Genomic DNA, 18,592 nt, shown 5'->3' with positions numbered 1-18,592 from the left:
AATACTAATCGGGAGTGGTTGAAGAAGAAGCGCTTGTTTTCCTCAGAGGAAATTCAGAGTGCATGGTTGTCTTTCTGACTATGGAATTAAGGCGATCAATGAAAAGTTGGATTTTATGAACAGCGACTCATTGCCTTGGATCCATAAAATGGAGAGATAAAGCGTGTAACTCCCCAAGCTTAAGAAGGAGAACGTATTTGGCACCACCACACAGGGAGAGGAAATGCACAGAGGTGAGTTTTACTGAGCATCAGAGTGCTTTTGGATCGCATTTAAGGACCACTGATATGATACAGAAGGCTAATAATCCCTCGCATCGACTGTGATATAATTCATCCCTTATTCTTCTGCAATATAGGCAAAACTCATCCTTACCAAATGTCTCCTGTAGCTCAGTTGGTAGAGCATGGCGCTTGCAACGCCAGGGTTGTGGGTTCGTTTCCCACAGGGGGCCAGTATGAAAATGTATGCACTCACTAACTGTAAGTCGCTCTGGATAAGAGCGTCTTGCAAATGACTTAAATGTAAATGTCGACTTAAATGTAAATGTCTCCCGTTTTATTTTATTTTGCGCCAAGTTGTTTTATTGTGTTCATGTTTGCAAGTAGTGAATGGGATCGCCATCTGCAGGTTTACTTATATTCAGTTATATATTCTATTAGCTTTTTAGACTACTGCAATGGGTTATCTTTGAAATGTGCCAATATGCCAATATCCTCTCTTATAAAATTTGACATTTGCGCAAGGCTACACAATCCGGAAGAATGCATTCCAATTTAGGCTGCTTTTCTGTTAACACCTAAGGTCGATGTCTAAATATCTAAATAGTATTTTTTTAAATCCCCTTAAAGAATATATAGATATATGTTATTTTGCATTGGATGCGTCTCGATCCACCTGTGTAACACTTCTGCATCTGTGGTGACAGGGCTTAGACTCTTATGCGTTAATAACTTGATTTCTGAACTCAAGTCATGTGTGATGAATACATATGGTATCGGCAAATAGCCTAATGTATGTAGGAGTTGAAAATCGCTGTGTTTTAGCAGAACTGCGCCTGGGAGCGTGGTGCTGAAGTGACAGTTCCTGCTGATTAGCGCCACATCTGGGACAAGGCCACAGCTGCGGTTTGCAGCTCATTTTAAGCCACGATATTCTGCTCTGAAATCATTGTGTTTTGTACTGTACTGTAGGCCTATTATTTAAAGGTACTGTCAAGTATTGTTTAAGACACCTAGCCTGTAAACTGCACTGAATCTTATCACCGAGGGGGAGAACCTCATGTTGAGCTCACTTCAGTAGGCCTGGGCTATTTCAGTCACGAAAGGCACGAAGTCTAGTCGTCTAAATAGTATTAACAACAACTGACTGTAGCGTTCTAACTCTGTATAGCCCTATGTTTCATTTTTGTAATATAATTGCAGAATCAAAATCAAAATGCATCAGCCAACGTCCAACAGGGACATATCTATGCTTTTTGGGTTCATTTAAACAAGCAATGTGGTAGGCCATCCATTTTTATTTAAAATGCTCTCCCACTCATGTTCTTCAGGTAGTGTAGGCTATCTTTTAAAGGCATTCAACCTTTTCGAATCAGACCTACAGGCCCATTCAAAGCTGTTTGAACCAATTGTGTTCTACAATGAATGCCTGCCATAGACTGCTTTTAAGAGGTAGTTCTGGTGGTCCCCCATAGTGGATTAGTATCCAGAAAGGACAAATCTATGTGAATAGACTTATAGTCAGGCCATGCATGGAAAGGTGTGTGTGCACGGTGTGGCCTTTTGGCCTTCAACGTATCAAGGCCGGGAAGAGAGAGGGTGTGTGTTTAAATTCTGTATAGTAGAGAACATGCTGTCTGATATCTTTTTGCAAGCCTGGGTGGCTGTAGTCAATCCATGTTTCATTATGCATCTGTCAGGCTCACGCTCGCGGTTTAATGTGATATAAGCAGCACAGTCAATTAAAATCCGTTGGGGGTAAACCTACGTCGGCTTATCTGGAGAAGACAGTAGTGTTGTGGGCTGAAATGTGCACAGGGGTACTGCGAGCAGTTTTAGCACTGATATAATACACAATGCAGTGCTGTTGCTGCTGCCTCCGGATGCCTGTCTCTCATTGTGGCATCACGCCTGCGAGCCTTATCCCATTTGTTCTGGTGCTGTCTTCATTCAGGACAGGATGCTGGAGGGCTGGCGATGCTCTGATAGGCCTGACGATGTGGGCCTACCAATGAGTGCTCCCTGTCACACCATCAGAGGACAATATGATAACACATACACAGATATACAGCCTTCTTTATTTAGCTGTAACTGGTATGGAGGAGATAGCTCTTTAGGCATCAATCTGAATTCGGCTTCAGGCTTTTGGTTATAATATGTCTTGGGTCCGATAAGAGGCTTTTTCGATAAGCTCTCAATGGCACAACCTATGAAATATAATGGTAGGGATACATCTACAAGACCAATGGATCAATATTCTGTCAAGTATTGTTGCACATCATGCACACTTGGTGCATACAAGTTCATGAATTGCAAGATGCATCTTTACTGTCAATGTCATTGGCTCTTTCACTGTGTGTGTGTGCTTGTGTATGTGTGCTTGTGTGTGTGTGTGTGTGTGTGTGTGTGTGTGTGTGTGTGTGCTTGCACTGTTATGTTAGGTTATTATGGATATAAGTAGGGCTGTAATTCTTAATGCTGTCCGGTCTGCATCACAGCTGTTCCAATAATCACACATACACCATTTAGTAAAAAAAAAGAAAAGGTTTATAATTATTCACCCAACAGAAAAGAAGGCATGTTTCTCATTTAAACTGGTAATTACTATTTCCTACCTTAACTAGCAGATTTCAAGCTTCACATAATTGCTTTTTAATGAGGGATGTGTGAGCTAGTGTGTTAGATTGCCTATTATTTCAATACTTTGATTACATTGTTTTCACCTGTTCCACTCGTATTAAATGGTACTTTTATGAAACATAAGGGTGCAAATCATTGACATTGTAATGTTTTTCTCTTGCAGCCTGGGTACTCCTTATTCTGATAGAAGAGGGATTTGCACTGGCACAGAGAACTAAAGGTGCGTCTCCTGTTGTCATCATGTCAGATTATGGGGGAATAATTGGTCACGTTGTAGCACATAAATCATTTTCACTGGCAGAATCACAATAAATGGATCTAATCCCATACATATCCCAATTCAAACATGGTCTTGATTCTTTTCACTGTCTTTTATCAGAGTCCTTTTCTCAGAATGAAGGCAGTCCACCTCAGAATCTTAACGAATGTGGCACCTGGGTCCGCAACATCAACGGGGGAGTCTTCACATCCCCCAACTACCCCAACACATACCCCCCTAACAAGGAGTGTGTTTACATCTTGGAAGGTACATGTCTGTTTATGCCCGCTCACACAAAGATAGCCTCAGCAGTGCCTTAGAATGTGGATAATAGCTTCTTATTGGTTTGTTGCAATTTTGACAGCCTGTCAGTCACTATATACACCTTGTCAGAGTCATGTCATCCAAAAGTCCCAAACCTATATGATTGTGGTAAAACTCAGCCGAGACTGACTAGGAACTGATAGTGTGATTTCATCAGTCTGAGGAAAATTGAAGACTTGGTGAAGCTCAAGGGCTCCCTCTGTGGATACATCAACTAGCATAGCCATGGAACCTACCTTGACAAATCAGCATTTACATTTTAGTCATTTAGCAGACACTCTTATCCAGAGCAACTTACAGTTAGTGAGTGCATACATTGTTTATTTTATTTTATTTTTCATACTGGCCCCCCATGGGAATCAAACCCACAACCCTGGCGTTGCAAACGCCATGCTCTACCAACTGAGCTACATCCCTGCCGGCCATTCCCTCCCCTACCATGGAGGACGCTGGGCCAATTGTGCGGTCGCAGCCAGCTACGACAGAGTCTGGATTCGAACCAGGATCTCTAGTGGCACAGCTAGCACTGCGATGCAGAGCCTTAGACCACTGCGCCACTCGGGAGGAGTGGTGCAGTGACATTGACAATCCAAATAAGCAGGGCTTAACAGGGCCAATTCTCCAGATCATCATGACTCAAACCCAATAATGAATTGCTTCATCTCTCATCTCAAAAGGTCTTACGAGGGTGAGACACTCAATACTCATCAGTCAGAAGTGTCAGTCAACCTGGTTTATATTTCACAATTTATGGCTTTTGTCTCTCATATTATGTGACTTTTGGTTGTTGATTGTGTATTACTTCTATTGTTTCAGTGTGTTGTTGTATTGAGTTATCAAGCTAAGCTGTGCAACACTATCTTTGGTATGTATCTAGCTAATTTGAATTGAGAGCTCTTGTTTCTAATCCTTACCAGGGGAAATATACATGTGATTTAGTGTTGTGATAACAGTAGTGCCAGCTTGGCTGAATCTGTACGGTAGGCATCCATCATTTATTCCTGTTTAAAATAGTGACATTATTGCTTCCCACATACTTTCGAAGTACAGCTCATTTGTTTCGGTATGTGTGCTGGCGGTGACATTATTTGTGTCAGTGTGGGTGAGTTAGTGACATGATTTGTCTTTACATGTGTGTCTGAGCTGTGACGTCATCATTTAAATGATGGTATCATTTGTTGCAGTTCAAAGGCATTACCCTCTCTTATCAATTTTTCTACCGTTTCCCATTTTATCATAGCAGGCAGTCTGATGTATATGTAATTCATCTATGAAGACAGGAATTAGCTGGCTTTTAAAAAATGGTATGTGCAAGTGGGAGTCATGTTGATTCTGGGAGACTACTTGAGCCAGTCATGTAGGGTGGGATTTACATGATGTGAACTTCTAAACTCAAATGTATGGTCAAAGTTTTGTGTTTTGGTTCAGAACCTGTAAGGAAACATGCTGACATGTCAAGTCATGTCAAGTCATGTGTGTATGCATCAGCAAATGTGCGTTAGTGTAAGGGCCCAATTCAACACGTATCACCAAAGTTCAGCGCTACAGCGCAATTGAAATGTAAAGGCAATGTTCTCACGTTTGTGGAGACTGCATTCATGGTAAATGCTGCATATGTCGGCTCAATAAAAAATTACCTTTACATTTGAAGCAGGCTATAGCGCTGAACTTCAGCGATATGGATTGAATCGAGCCCTAAGCATGGGTACCTTTGTGTATTTATGCAGGCATCCATAAACTGGCTGTGCAGTTTAGCAGATTTTTAAACAAGTTTGTATGCAAACTGAGACCCTGCTGTACTGGTAAACGCAGTCCATGGAGCAAAGCCTTTTAGCAAAAACTAAACCCAACACACCCCTAATACTCCTCCTCCTCCTCTATCACCTCCTCCAGCTCTCCCTCGTCAAAGAATCCAGTTGGCCTTTGATAAGAACTACTACATGGAGCCCTCCTTTGAGTGCCGCTTTGATCACATCGAGGTACGGGATGGTCCGTTTGGCTTCTCACCGATCATCGACCGCTTCTGTGGGTCGAAGAGCCCAGGCCTGGTCACATCCACGGGCCGCTTCATGTGGATCAAGTTCACCAGCGACGAGGAGCTGGAGGGTGTTGGGTTCCGTATCAAATACACCTTTATAGCAGGTACACCTGTTCTCAGTTAGAGCTAGCCTACTGGGCATATCATCATTACATACACATTCATAGGTGTGGATAAGAAGGACTACAGCACATCCACAGATTCACTGTCAAAGGCCATCCAATTTTATACACTAGGACACTGAAATCAGCGTCTCACATCGGGCCACAGATATTAGCTCCCAATGGTCTTCCCCAGTTTATCTGGCTTACTTTAATGGGATCTTATCACTTTTCTTTACTCGTGAATTCCAGCTCTGTGGATCAAGACTCATGTGCTTTCCTGTTTATAATTTCAGACCCAGATTTTCATCTGCATGTGGGTGGACTGTTAAACCCGATTCCAGGTAAGCTCTTCAATATTTCACCGGTGTGTCCGATCCAATTTGAAGAGCTCGGTGCTCTAAAGCTTACTGGGTGCAATCTTTCACTGACACATGCTCTCTCACACACAGAGACACCTCTCTTTCTCCTCTCTCTCACTTTCTCTCTTTTTCTCCTTTCTCTCTCTCCTCCCCATCTCTCTCTCTCTCTCTCTTCCTCTCTAACATCTCTCTTGTTTTTTGTTCCCGTTTTTCTATCTCTTCCCTTATGCTCACCTTTCCTTCTTCTGCAATCCTTCTGTTATCCATAACCCCCCTCCCCTGTCCTCACCTTTCTCTCTCCTCAGATTGTCAGTTTGAGATTGGTGGCTATGATGGTGTTATCCGCTCCAGTCAGGTAGAAGAGGAGGATAAGATTAAGACTGGTGATGCTCTGGACTGTATCTGGACCATCCGCGCTCCTCCTCAGTCCAAGGTGAACATCTTGTTCCCCCGCTCCTTCTCTTCAGTGGCTAAATGGGTCATCACGTCACTCACTGCAGAGGTCCAGCCACTGAAAAAACACCAATTGATTAGAACACAAGAGACTGGGAGTAAGACATACCAGTCCCCTGACCCTCTTTCTGCTGTGGAAACAATGAAGGGTATCTCAAATTAGCAGTAGCCTAACCAGGGCAGAAGGTATTAGGCCAATGATGCAGAAATAGCAGAAATACAGAATCAGCAGTACTGGGAATTAAGCTAAAAGCATCCTCTTGACGTCTGCAGTCTTACGAGTTCAAATGTGCTAAAGAGGCTGGATTGTTCCGGGCTGAATTCACAAGGTGCTCTCTAGAACGATACAGAGACAGGTTAGATATGGACAGAATGTTAAGATTAGAGCCTATCCTATGGGTGCAAAGCAGCAATCTTGTACTCAAAATATTTAGTTGTACAACTCTTCATCTGAGGTCAATGATTCCCAGTGGTTGTGTGCTATACAATTGGGCTAAGCCTACCAGGATAGGCTTAGCCCAAGTATGAGTGTATTATCCTGCAGTACCAATATCCCTTTTTAAATGCTTCAATTTTCACTTAATTTGGGTTAATTTCTTTCTGAATGTCAGCAGAGTAGCCATGGTTCTGTGTTGTGATGTGGTGATTTCTGGCTGTAGATTTACATTCGGTTCCTGGAATACCAGATGGAGCACTCCAACGAGTGCAATAAGAACTTTGTGGCAGTGTACGATGGCAGCAGTGCCATAGAAAACCTAAAGGCCAAGTTCTGCAGCACCGTGGCTAATGACGTCATGCTAGCCAACGGGGTGGGAGTGGTGAGGATGTGGGCCGATGAGAAGAGCCGACTCAGCCGCTTCCAGATACTCTTCACCTCATTCGTCGACCGTGAGTGTTCTCCTTATTTTATCAGAAATCTTACTTGCAGTTATTGTGGGCCGTCTAAACCAAGAGTTAATATGGAGATAAATAATTACGATCAGTCTGGGTACTTTATCAATTGGCAGGTCCTATGTTTTTTATTCTCATGATTTAGTGGTCAGTATTTTGGCCAGACACACAGCAGATTTATGGAAGGTTGGAAGAGATAGATGGGGCCAACTGACTACTATTTGTATTGATTTATTGACGACATCTACATCCTCTGAATAGTAAATAACTGACTGACATTCAACTCTTATTTTAGAAATGGAAAGTTAATTAAAGTTGCATACTAAGCAGTGATATCGCAAAGCCAATTATTTTCCCTTTGCTGAGTACCTCAAAGAAAATGACAAGTTATTGATATGCAGGTAACAGTGTAACACATTGGCCATAATTATGGGTCATCATTCACAATGGACAAATGGGATTTATCTTCCATTGATGAATGGAAAAGCTGAATAATGTGTTATTATTATGTTAGTAAATTAGCTTTTTTTGTTTAACCCTTTACACTCTTGGCCTATATGGATAGGGCTAATTTGAAATGTTTCTTAGGCTTTCACAAGGAAATTCAGAGAAACAGATAGTAATTTTGGTGTGCACAGAAAGGAGTCATGAGTGCATTCAGGTGCATGTTCTGTGGCAAATTTTCTTCACAATAGACAAACATAGGCTCATTCTGTTCAGAACAACCCAGGGTATGACGCCCTGTCATCTTGTAACTTGACATCAAACATAGAGATCATAAACGTTGACACTGTATATGACATTAGTTTTATGATATGGAAATGTAAAGTGCACATTTGGACTCACAGGTGTTTGGCATGCTTGTATGACATCAAAGCGGTATTTATTGCAATCCTCAATGTCTCATCTTTCAAAATACATCAAGTCCTTTTAATTTATCGCATTTCCCTCACTAAGACAACAAAAATGTGCAAATGTTGCCCAATTAGCGGGAGGGATGAGGCAACTTTTTGTCGCGTGCAGTGCTCAAGTTCAGAACGGCTGTCAGTCAAAACCCGTACAGCGCTGTGAAGCGCAGAGCCTGACCCCTGACATAATTTATAGCATGTTACTGTACAGCCACTGCGTTCCAATGTAGGTGCGTATCAGTGTCCAAATCTGCCATTTTCAACGCGTATACGGTTATGAGTGTAAAGGGTTACAGAACTTCTGAAGGAAATTGGTGTGTTTTTTCCACATCTCATTTAAATAAAAGACATGTATTTGTTTGAAACCTATCACTAGATGATTTAATTTCAGAGAGACAAATAGATATATCCGCCTCATTCTCAGAGAAGAAAGTAGTACTGCAAGGTTTTACACAGTCAAATGTGACAAATAATTAAATTTTTATTAAATAACTGTATAAATTATACATTTATGACATCAATATTTAAAAATAATAATATATATATATATATATATATATATATATATATATATATATATATATATATATATATATATGTCAAAATTAGTGCACTATATAGAGAATACGGTGCTCTGTGGGACGAGACCTAATTCTAACCAAACACTATAGCATGAGGTTAGATTTACGATGGGTTTCATTTATATGTTAAATATACATTCCAGCTAAACAATGGATATATAGTATTTTGCTAAATCTATTAATTAAAATTCTGAGGACAGTAATATTTCACACACATAAAGGTACCCATAACCATTAATTTCTCATGAAAAAAAATAACTAATGTGAAGAATTAGTCAATATAGAGTTTTGAAAATAAACTCTTCAGTTGTTCCTCCGCCATACTGTAATATGTTCATTAAATGCCTGAATAATCAGAGGTATATTAATTGCTGTATTCATTTTGGATATAATTTTTTATTCCCGTCGCTGCAGCACTTAATTACCTTTTAAATTCAACAGAGATGTTTTTTAAGAGAGCTCTTAAAACTTTCTGACGCACATTAAACAAGATCACATATTTCATAATGTTTGTCTTGCATTTTAAATTCATGTTGTCCCAACGTCATAGACCGGGGTTCAATTAAAGGACAAAACAGAGACATTAATCTTAGTAATCAGTCAAGCCACTTTTACCCACACTATCACCTTGGATATTTTAGTCCTTATCCTTCTCAGAACATGCAGAGTCCTGTGCATCATCATTTTCATTACCTCTGTGGTTCTGGGCTCTCTCAGGGGGAACTGAGAAGATGGGGAACACGAACCAACGCTGACACCCCAGAGAGAGAACAAGCTTTTTGAAGGCGAGAGATGTCTAATCGGTTTGGAAGTGAGCACATAGTCAGGGGAGCTCCATGCACTCAACGGGAGACGGAAGGCGTCTTATGACCCCTTCATCCTGCTGTCAAAACCGCTTAGCCTCGCGGCAGTGGAGGGGAATGGTTTGGTGTTCGGCCCTAAACAGCGTGTATGTGTCAGGGGTGTAGTGGGACCTGGTGGGGGCTATTGTCTACCTTGCTGTAGTACTGGCTGATGGGGTTTGAGGTGTGTATGGGGGGGGATTTGGGGTGGCAAGCTGCTCAGACCGCTGATAGAGATTGGGGGGGGGGGGGGGGGGGGGGGCAGGAGGAAGGGGGGTGTAAGTGTGTGGCGGGGGGTAGCCTGTTAGGACCCACAGAACCAGCCTCGCACATCCATCTCCTGGGCCCAGCAGTCACGTTCAATTTACCAGCCTTCTCGGCTGTCTCGTGACTAGCATTGTAAGAGCTAGTTTAGTCAGGAGTCTCAGCGCGCCTGGCCATCTGTGCCTCGTGATGGCCGTCTAAATTGATTTACTGCACTCCACACTACGCTGTTTTTCCACTCTACATGGTTGCTAGGAGAAGCAGCCATTTCAATTGCCGATCATGTCATGCCACCTGTAAATGATGATATATGGTTTCAAGTTGCACACATCTAGCGTTTATTGCAGTAGTTTTCATCTTTAATAACTTTACCTTGTCTCTTGTTTCAGCCCCGTGCAATAGCAACACATTCTTTTGCCATAGCAACATGTGCATCAATAACTCATTGGTGTGTAATGGGGTTCAAAATTGTGTCTACCCCTGGGATGAGAACCATTGTAAGGGTGAGTGAAACTTAAATTTCCCATCATCTATTTTTAATAATTTAGTACTTTTATAATGTGGTAAATTGACTTATGACAACCAAACCATTATAGTAGACTTACTGTTTTTTCCCCTTCACAAACAGAGAAGAAATCCAATGGCCTGTTCCATCAGATCACTAATACCCACGGCACGGTGATCGGCGTGTCCTCAGGCGTGGTTCTAGTCCTACTCATCATCTCCATCCTGGTCCAGATGAAGCAGCCTAGGAAGAAGTTGGTAGCCCGCCGGCCAGTCTTCAACAAGGCTGGCTTCCAGGAGGTCTTTGACCCTCCCCATTACGAGCTCTTCTCCCTCCGTGACAAGGAGATCTCCTCTGACCTGGCCGACCTATCAGAGGAGCTGGAGAGCTACCACAAGCTGCGCCGCTCCTCCACCACGTCGCGCTGTGTCCACGAGCACCATTGTGGCTTGCAGGCCTCGGGGGGCAGCATGAAGCAGAGCCGCACCACCCTCAGCTCCATGGAGCTCTCCTACCACAACGACTTCTCCAAGCCCCCGCCCATGAAGACCTTTAACAGCACCTATAAGAAAAGCTGCTACGGCTACCAACAGACTCACGACTGCGCCGAGAAGGTCATTGAAGACCGCGTCATGGAGGAGATCCCCTGTGAGATCTACGTCCGCGGCGGAGCGGCGGGGCCAAGCGCTGGAAGCGCTGGGCCAGGAGGCTGTGGCACCCTCAGCTCCCGCAATGGGGGCCGCAATAACACCAGCATCGTCGACCCCCAGCAGCGCTCAATGTCCATGGACTTCTAGGTGAAGAGGGGAGAGGGGGGAGAAAAGGAGGAGAGGAACCTGACTCTCATTTATTTTATTTTTTCCTTCTTTTGATCAGTCTAATAGGGAGGAATCTCGCATGCAGATTCAGCCTTTCCCCTGTATGCTCAAAAGAACTGGACACTGCCACACAGGGGAACAGAGACAGATGAAAACGACTTTAGACTGTTTCCTGTATTTACATTCATTCACATGCCAAGCACAGATATAGTATGCTTCTCATAACTTATGTTAGTCTTTATTTTTGTCTATGTACTGTATATTAAAACCAGAGTATCAAGCTTCATGTTGTTGCTTGGCTTTTAACCCATTAATTTGGTATTGTTTGATTTGATAAAAATGTGCATATATGATGACAATGATGTGATGCAGGTTATGATTACCATACACACATCCACACACATGCAGAGCCCCAACGAATATTCTATGTCTTGAGGGAACACAGTAAATATACATTCAGAAGTGGCAGATTTTCATTTAGGATATCTAGACAGAGGAATAGATGTGTTTTCTGTGTGTTTTTTAACATCTTGGGTCCATTTGGGGATTCGAGTTCAGATGCGGACTATAGTGGTGAACCCAGAGGATATAAACAGGGGGAATCTATAAATGGATTGGGATGCCCACACAAACTCATTGGATACAGGGTTGAGTTTCCATGAACTTTTGACAAGATAGACAAGAGCTAAAAGGGCCATTCAGGAGTTGATAACAAATTCAGAGTGATGTGAAAAAGTAGCCTAAATAGGCTAGCGACTTTTAATTCAGAAACGTTGATATACCTGAATGGTGGAATAAGGACTACACAGATGAGATTTTGTCTTCTGAACTGTTGTTTAAAACAAGCACAACCTGTTTCATCAAACAGACAGACATGGGCCACCATTTATTATTTTGATCACTGGTTGTAGGATTTCATTGTTTCATTAAAAGAGACCTTACTCACCTACCTGTGTCTGCCTTTCATTTCATAAGTTAACACTGACAGTTGCTCTGTATAATAAAAATTTCCAAAACCACACAACAACTTAATGAAACAGCATGGGAATTGCAAATAATGATAATACCCTGAAGTGAAGTTTTTGTTTTGTTGATGTGTACAAATACATAGTATTCTTAGCCATTTTAGAAGAATTTCAAATTAGTCTCCAATTCATATTATGTATATTGTAATTAATTACCATAATTTACTCTGCTCAGATCTATAAAAATTTATTTATATGATTATATTATACATGTAACAGATGTAATAAAACAATTTTTGACTGAGTTGCGTGTAACCGGACCTTTTAAAATCCATCTTCAATCAAAATTATCTCTGTAGCATGCAGTGTATAGGATCTTATGTCCATTAATGTCTGTAGTAATCAATGTCAATTAAATGTAATTTCACTTAATTTACTGTAACACCATTGTCAGATGAGACACACAAAACACAGAGACAGACATAAGCCATTGAGGCCGATTCTCTCACTCCACCACCCAACATTCCAACCCCCTCTCTCTGCTGTCATGTTGCATTAGACATTATGAGAGCGCTAAGGGCTTCATCTGTCTTAAAAAGGCAGAGGACAGACACAGAGGACCACAAGTACCAATGGGGTCTGAAGCTACAATGAAGCCCTAAAATTGCTACAACAAACATCTATGAATGTAGTCACAGAAGTCAACAGAGGGTGCTGTGGTGCTTTTAATTCTCAATCTGCCTAAATTGAAATAGACCCATAAACATTTAATACTCAAGTGTCCTTTTGTCCCAGGCATTACAACACCTCGTGGATACGATACACAACATATACCCAATGATATGATGATGTAGGCCTAGATGTAAAGATATGGTAGAAGGTGTCAACCAAGAGAGAACAAATGACTCCTGAAGTGTATACAGAAATATGCAGACTGCGCAAAAACGGTGTGTATGAGTGCATGTGCGAGCTTGTGTGTGATAAGATGACAAAAACAGACACAATGTCACTAAACTGGTGAGCAATGTAAAATACCTGAATCAATTTGACATGTATAATGGAGAGGAGAAAATGGATGAGGTGAAAATAAGGAAGTAATCATAATTGAGATGCACCCTTTTTAAACGCCTGGAGAAAGGTTAAAGTTGACGCAACGTATGACGTTTTCGACCGGTCTTCTTCTTTTTCTTCTCGCTTCCCGTGCAGAAGGTCCTTCCCTTAGCTTCATCATGGCAAACGTTGTCGATACTAAATTATATGACATCCTAGGTGTGTCCCCCACTGCCACTGAAAATGAGTTGAAAAAGGTAACGTTGATTGTATCTCCCGATTTATCGAGTCAAATTCAATCTAGGTGCTGTGGAGTTTGAATTGTTCGTAGAAACAGGAAATAGGTTATTCTGGCTAAAAGCTAGTCTGGCCTAGAAACGGTAGCTAGCTAACGTTAGCTAGTTTGACTAGCTAGCTAGCTCTATGTTTCTAGCCAACTAGCGCCAATCAGCAAATTCGTCTCAAATTTGTGTCCTGTACTACCATGTATCTGCCTTACTGTTTTAGTTAACTACCTCTGTCTTTGGCGCAAAGTGTTTGGGTGTTTGTACTTTGCGCTTGTTGGCGCTAGCTTTCAATGATGTTGATGGCATCTTATAGAACGTCGCTTTGAACGAACGCCTTCGAGTTAATCTTTTTGTACAAGTTAGCATGTGGTTGGTAGCGAGAACGTTGGCACTATTCCCTGTCTTTTGGTTTAGAGTCCGCATAATACATCAGACATTGTTAAATATTAAACCGTTACTGTATCAACGCGTTTGATCGCATTGGATTAGCAGTTTGTTTTACCTTTTTCCAGACTGGTACTAGCTAAGACAATGGCTAGCTAGTATATAGCTAACTCTCGTGCGACTGTCTGCTGGTAACAGATAAGACGCAACCAAGTCGCCTCAACCAGGTTGCTATAAATAAGGTACAATATTCAAGGTTACTCTGGTTTGATCTGTTAACGTTAACTAACTGTTAGCTAACGTGTGCCACTAAACTAGTTAGCTGGCTAGTTGCGCAATTTAGCCGGCTAGCCTACGACGTTAACTGTTATCTCACGTGTTTACAGTTTAATTCACAGTAACGTAATTTTGGGGCCACATCTCCAGGTCGGACATTTTGGGTTGATTTTGTTATGGAAATTCTGATGGATAGCTGGTTAATAGTTGTGATTTATAATCATTGTAACTGTTTAGCCAGTAGCTAACTTGTGTCATTATGAGAATAGCTAGCTAGCTGGTCCGTCAACACGCATTATGCATATAGTAGCTAGCTGTCTTCTGCAGTTTTTTTCAAATTCAAATTACTAGCTAGCTTATTTAGGCCAGCTAACTAACTTTACCGTAAAAAGTAACGTCAGATTCCTGTCAATATTTCACTGATGGCTACTACTGGGATTACGTAAAAAGTGGAAGGCCCGTGGTTATACAACTCATTGGCTAACACTAGCTAGCATAAATAATCGAAACCAGTGCCTTGAACCAATGCTTGTAATGTTATGTTTTATTCATGTGCTTGCCTTTTCTTTCAGTCATACCGGAAGCTAGCAAAGGAATATCACCCCGATAAAAACCCAAATGCTGGCGACAAGGTATTGAAATGGCTTTAAGTACATTTTTTGGGGGAGGGATAAGATGTGAGGAAAGGGTTCAATCATTCCTTAAACTTCTGAGTAACTACATCATGAATGTTATCAAATATCTGTAAATGTCATACAACTTAATGTACACACTCTCCTTCAAACAGTTCAAGGAGATCAGTTTTGCGTATGAAGTGTTGACTAATCCAGAGAAGAAGGAGCTATATGATCGCTATGGGGAGCAGGGACTGCGGGAAGGAGGTGGAGGTGGTGGGGGAATGGATGACATCTTTTCACACATCTTCGGCGGCGGACTCTTTGGCTTCATGGGCGGGCAGGGGCGCAGCCGAAATGGTGGTAGACGAAGAGGAGAGGACATGGTTCACCCACTCAAGTAAGCTTAGTCTATGGATTGGTGGTGTCAGATCTCTTGAGTGATTATCAAAAAAAGATGTCTGACTGTTCAAGTGGCCTGTGTTTCTATGACCTTGCTACGGTCTCTAATTAAGCTCTTTGGTTTTTAAGAGTTTCACTGGAAGACCTGTACAATGGAAAAACAACTAAACTGCAACTGAGCAAGAATGTTCTTTGTGGCACTTGTAATGGGTAAGTGTTTCCACATTCTTCCAATGGTAACTGCAACAATTTTCCCTCCAAATTACTTCTCTAGCTCACATGAAGCAGTGTTGAGGTCTTGCTTTCACTGCCTGTCAATTATTGCATCATACATGTTGATCATGTAGGTTTGTTGGTGTGTTAGACAAAAAGTTATAACTTCTTCTCAACAGCCAGGGTGGGAAGACTGGCGCGGTTCAGAAGTGTGTGGCCTGCAGGGGGCGTGGTATGCGCATCATGATCAGACAGTTGGCTCCTGGGATGGTCCAACAAATGCAGTCAGTTTGTACTGATTGTAATGGAGAAGGTAAGCAACAGTACCATTTAGGAACCATACACTTGCAGTACCCAGCTAGGTGTGAAAAGGCTTTGCCCCCTCCTTAGACTCTGAAACTTCTATTGTTATACCTACAGGTGAGGTCATCAACGAGAAAGACCGCTGTAAAAAGTGTGAGGGCAAGAAGGTTAGCAAGGAGGTGAAAATCCTGGAGGTCCATGTCGACAAGGGCATGAAGCATGGGCAGAAGATCACCTTCGGAGGGGAAGCTGACCAGGCGCCTGGGGTAGAGCCAGGAGACATTGTCCTCGTCTTGCAAGAGAAAGAGCACGAGGTAGAGATGAACTGCTGTGCTCTGGACACCATGGTCCCCACTCCTTAAGACTACGTCTCTTGTTGATTAAAGGCAATATTACAATGTATAAACATATTAGTGAAGGTGTAAACTTGTTATTACTCAGCTATTATGTCTCACGTCTATGAGGAATTGAGGAGTATAGATGGAGAATGTTGAATGGTAGTTGGTTGAACAAAAGCGGCCAGATGGCTGTGTTGGGTCCTCCAGCACTCTTGACTGGGATCCTTTGGGAGCAGATTGCAGTGACGGCACGATGCTGTTAGGCCAATGTGAACATGCTGTAATCCAGTTTCCAGTACTGGCCTCCCACCCTCTGAGCCCCCTGCATGTCTGGCATAACTTGGTATTAATTATAGTCACGAGTGGCACGTCGTTCCTAATCCTGGAGCCCTAGCATTTCCACTCCATTGTGTCACCTCCAGACTGTCACTCACTCCTCTGAAGATGGGAGAACAGACACATGTTGATGGCACCAGCCTCTCATGTGGAGAATAGACCAGTACAGAGGAGTCAATACCCTCACAGGATGTATATGCACAGCTTCCTGGGGCTATTATCTTATGTTCATTATTTATGTACTATTGGCCAGAAGTATCGGTTAGTCCTCTGGTATACTTTGTTATATTTCTATCAAGTGTTTTAAATTGGCCTAAAACCACCTCTCTATTACTATTGACTATTCTCATGCCAACAGACATACAAAAGAGAGGCCCATGACCTGCACATGACCCATAAGATTGGCCTTGTTGAAGCACTTTGTGGATTCCAGTTTACGTTGAAACACTTAGACGGCAGACAGATTGTAGTCAAGTACGCTGCTGGCAAAGTCATTGAGCCAGGTAAGAATTTGATCTTTGTACTGGTGAATATTAATCCATGCAGTATGTGAAAGTAATGTTTCTATAATGCATTGTTTATTTTACAGGCTCGGTCAGAGTTGTGCGAGGAGAGGGGATGCCACAGTACCGTAATCCGTTTGAAAAAGGAGATCTGTATATTAAATTTGATGTGCAGTTCCCAGACAACAACTGGATCAGCCCCGATAAACTCAATGTAAGTCATGATGGACTATGAAATGCCTTTCTTGTGTCCCTTTCTGTCACAAGCTTGAACATTACGGTACAGGTTCTATTATGGGATTGAATGACACAATTTGATAATTCCTAACGGGATTAGGATTTTGACCCAGACCATACTGGTTATGTTAGCATTGTTTGATGGAGCTTTGTTATGTAAAAAAAGACTGCCCTTGTTATACAAATCTGCCACTTGTGGTACCTCAGCTTTTAAACACCATTACTAATGATGATAATGGCATTTAAGAGCTACACATTTTAAGAGCCACACAAGTGTAAGATTTTTATAGCAAGGGCTTCGTAATGATAGCTGCATGCCGAGTAGGGGTTTTTGCAGAAAATTAGATAAACTTAAGGCAACTAGACATGACATTGTTCTCGCTAATGATGTGACCCTCTCCTCTGTAAACTCCAGGAGCTGGAAGACTTGCTGCCAACACGTGCCGAGGCTCCCATAGTGTCTGGGGACGCAGAGGAGGTGGACCTGCAGGACTACGACGTCAGCCAGGGCTCGTCTGGAGGACGACGTGAGGCCTACAACGACAGCTCAGATGATGAGGGAGGCCACCACGGCCCTGGAGTGCAGTGTGCCCACCAGTAGCATCTCGCGCAGGGGAAAATTTGTGCTGTTCCCGATCACGCATTCCTCACTCCTTGTGAGAACACCAGATAAGATGGAAAAAGGTCATTTCTCCTTTGCTTGGTGTGTAACTTGCATTTTTTTTCATAGTATTTACAATAATTAATTTAAACTTACTATAAAATGCAGTTTTGGCCTCAGCCTCTGGACTGTGAGTTAGGGGAGGGAGATCCTGAAAGGACACAAACATTACATTTTTAGGTTTGTATGTTTCTGTGCTTGATTTTTACCGCTTGATTTCTTTTTGTAGGTTTTTACTTTTGTTTTCCTTCCTATATAGAAAGAAATTCAAACATAAGACATTGTGTATAATATGAAAGTGATTGTCGGTGAGCTTTATATCAGCTGCTCTTATACAGTGGTGTGATACAAATATAAAAACACCTGTATCTGGCCTCAACCCTGGTGCATGTTAAGACCGCATTGGTTCCTGCACTGATTAAACATCCAATCTAACGAGCGAAACTGAAAAAATACCATTTAAAAGCGTCATAACTTCAGTGAAACAAGGTTTATTAAGTTGTTAAATAAACGTTCTTCAAATCTCAAACAGCAATACTGGATGTCTGTGATTCTGTCTTGTCCTTGGCTGGGAAATTATTGACATCTGTCAGGAAAATAATATCTTAGTTACCGCCTCAGTCCTTTGTCATTAATGTTGATGGGTATCATAGAGAATGATAGAGGCCTCTACTGGCCAAAAGGCTGTTTTTAGCATGGGCAGCACCATTGAGGGCTTCCTCAATTTTAAAGTAGTCAACTGGGTGGGGATTCCTATGGGTTGTAGCCTCAATAGCACTGCCCATGTGGTCACAGATAAAGACAAGTCATCTATGG

General features: G+C 42.1%; 2 protein-coding genes across 2 annotated transcripts; both read left to right on the top strand.

Moving 5' to 3' along the window:
- Positions 1–223: 223 nt before the first annotated feature.
- On the top strand, positions 224–12,154 carry LOC311111335 (neuropilin and tolloid-like protein 2; the record flags this gene model as incomplete). Its single annotated transcript, XM_084154056.1, has 9 exons — positions 224–233; positions 3,025–3,081; positions 3,241–3,387; positions 5,338–5,586; positions 5,880–5,927; positions 6,251–6,378; positions 7,058–7,286; positions 10,274–10,387; positions 10,513–12,154. The coding sequence occupies 9 exons, from the start codon at positions 224–226 to the stop codon at positions 11,184–11,186; spliced, it is 1,656 nt and encodes a 551-aa protein (XP_084010182.1). The 3' UTR covers positions 11,187–12,154.
- A 1,156-nt stretch (positions 12,155–13,310) lies between these two features.
- LOC311111528 (dnaJ homolog subfamily A member 2-like) lies at positions 13,311–18,311 on the top strand. The gene is made up of 9 exons (XM_084154263.1): positions 13,311–13,479; positions 14,742–14,801; positions 14,957–15,183; positions 15,315–15,395; positions 15,578–15,711; positions 15,819–16,015; positions 16,734–16,878; positions 16,965–17,092; positions 17,531–18,311. The coding sequence occupies exons 1-9, from the start codon at positions 13,330–13,332 to the stop codon at positions 17,714–17,716; spliced, it is 1,308 nt and encodes a 435-aa protein (XP_084010389.1). The 5' UTR covers positions 13,311–13,329; the 3' UTR covers positions 17,717–18,311.
- The last annotated feature ends 281 nt before the right edge of the window (positions 18,312–18,592 follow it).

The sequence above is a fragment of the Coregonus lavaretus genome (genome assembly GCF_964263955.1).
Source record: "Coregonus lavaretus genome assembly, chromosome: 37".
NCBI classification, from domain to species: Eukaryota; Metazoa; Chordata; class Actinopteri; order Salmoniformes; family Salmonidae; genus Coregonus; species Coregonus lavaretus.
The sequence above is the reverse complement of the archived record's forward strand: the minus strand, read 5'-3'. Positions and strand labels throughout refer to the sequence as shown.

What these genes read in the sequence shown, in the direction of transcription:
- LOC311111528 (XM_084154263.1), top strand. Translation starts at nt 13,330, where the DNA reads ATGACGTTTTCGACCGGTCTTCTTCTTTTTCTTCTCGCTTCCCGTGCA. An exon ending in GACATGGTTCACCCACTCAA is followed by an intron (nt 15,184 to 15,314) that starts GTAAGCTTAGTC and finishes TTGGTTTTTAAG; the next exon opens with AGTTTCACTGGAAGACCTGT. An exon ending in TACTGATTGTAATGGAGAAG is followed by an intron (nt 15,712 to 15,818) that starts GTAAGCAACAGT and finishes TTATACCTACAG; the next exon opens with GTGAGGTCATCAACGAGAAA.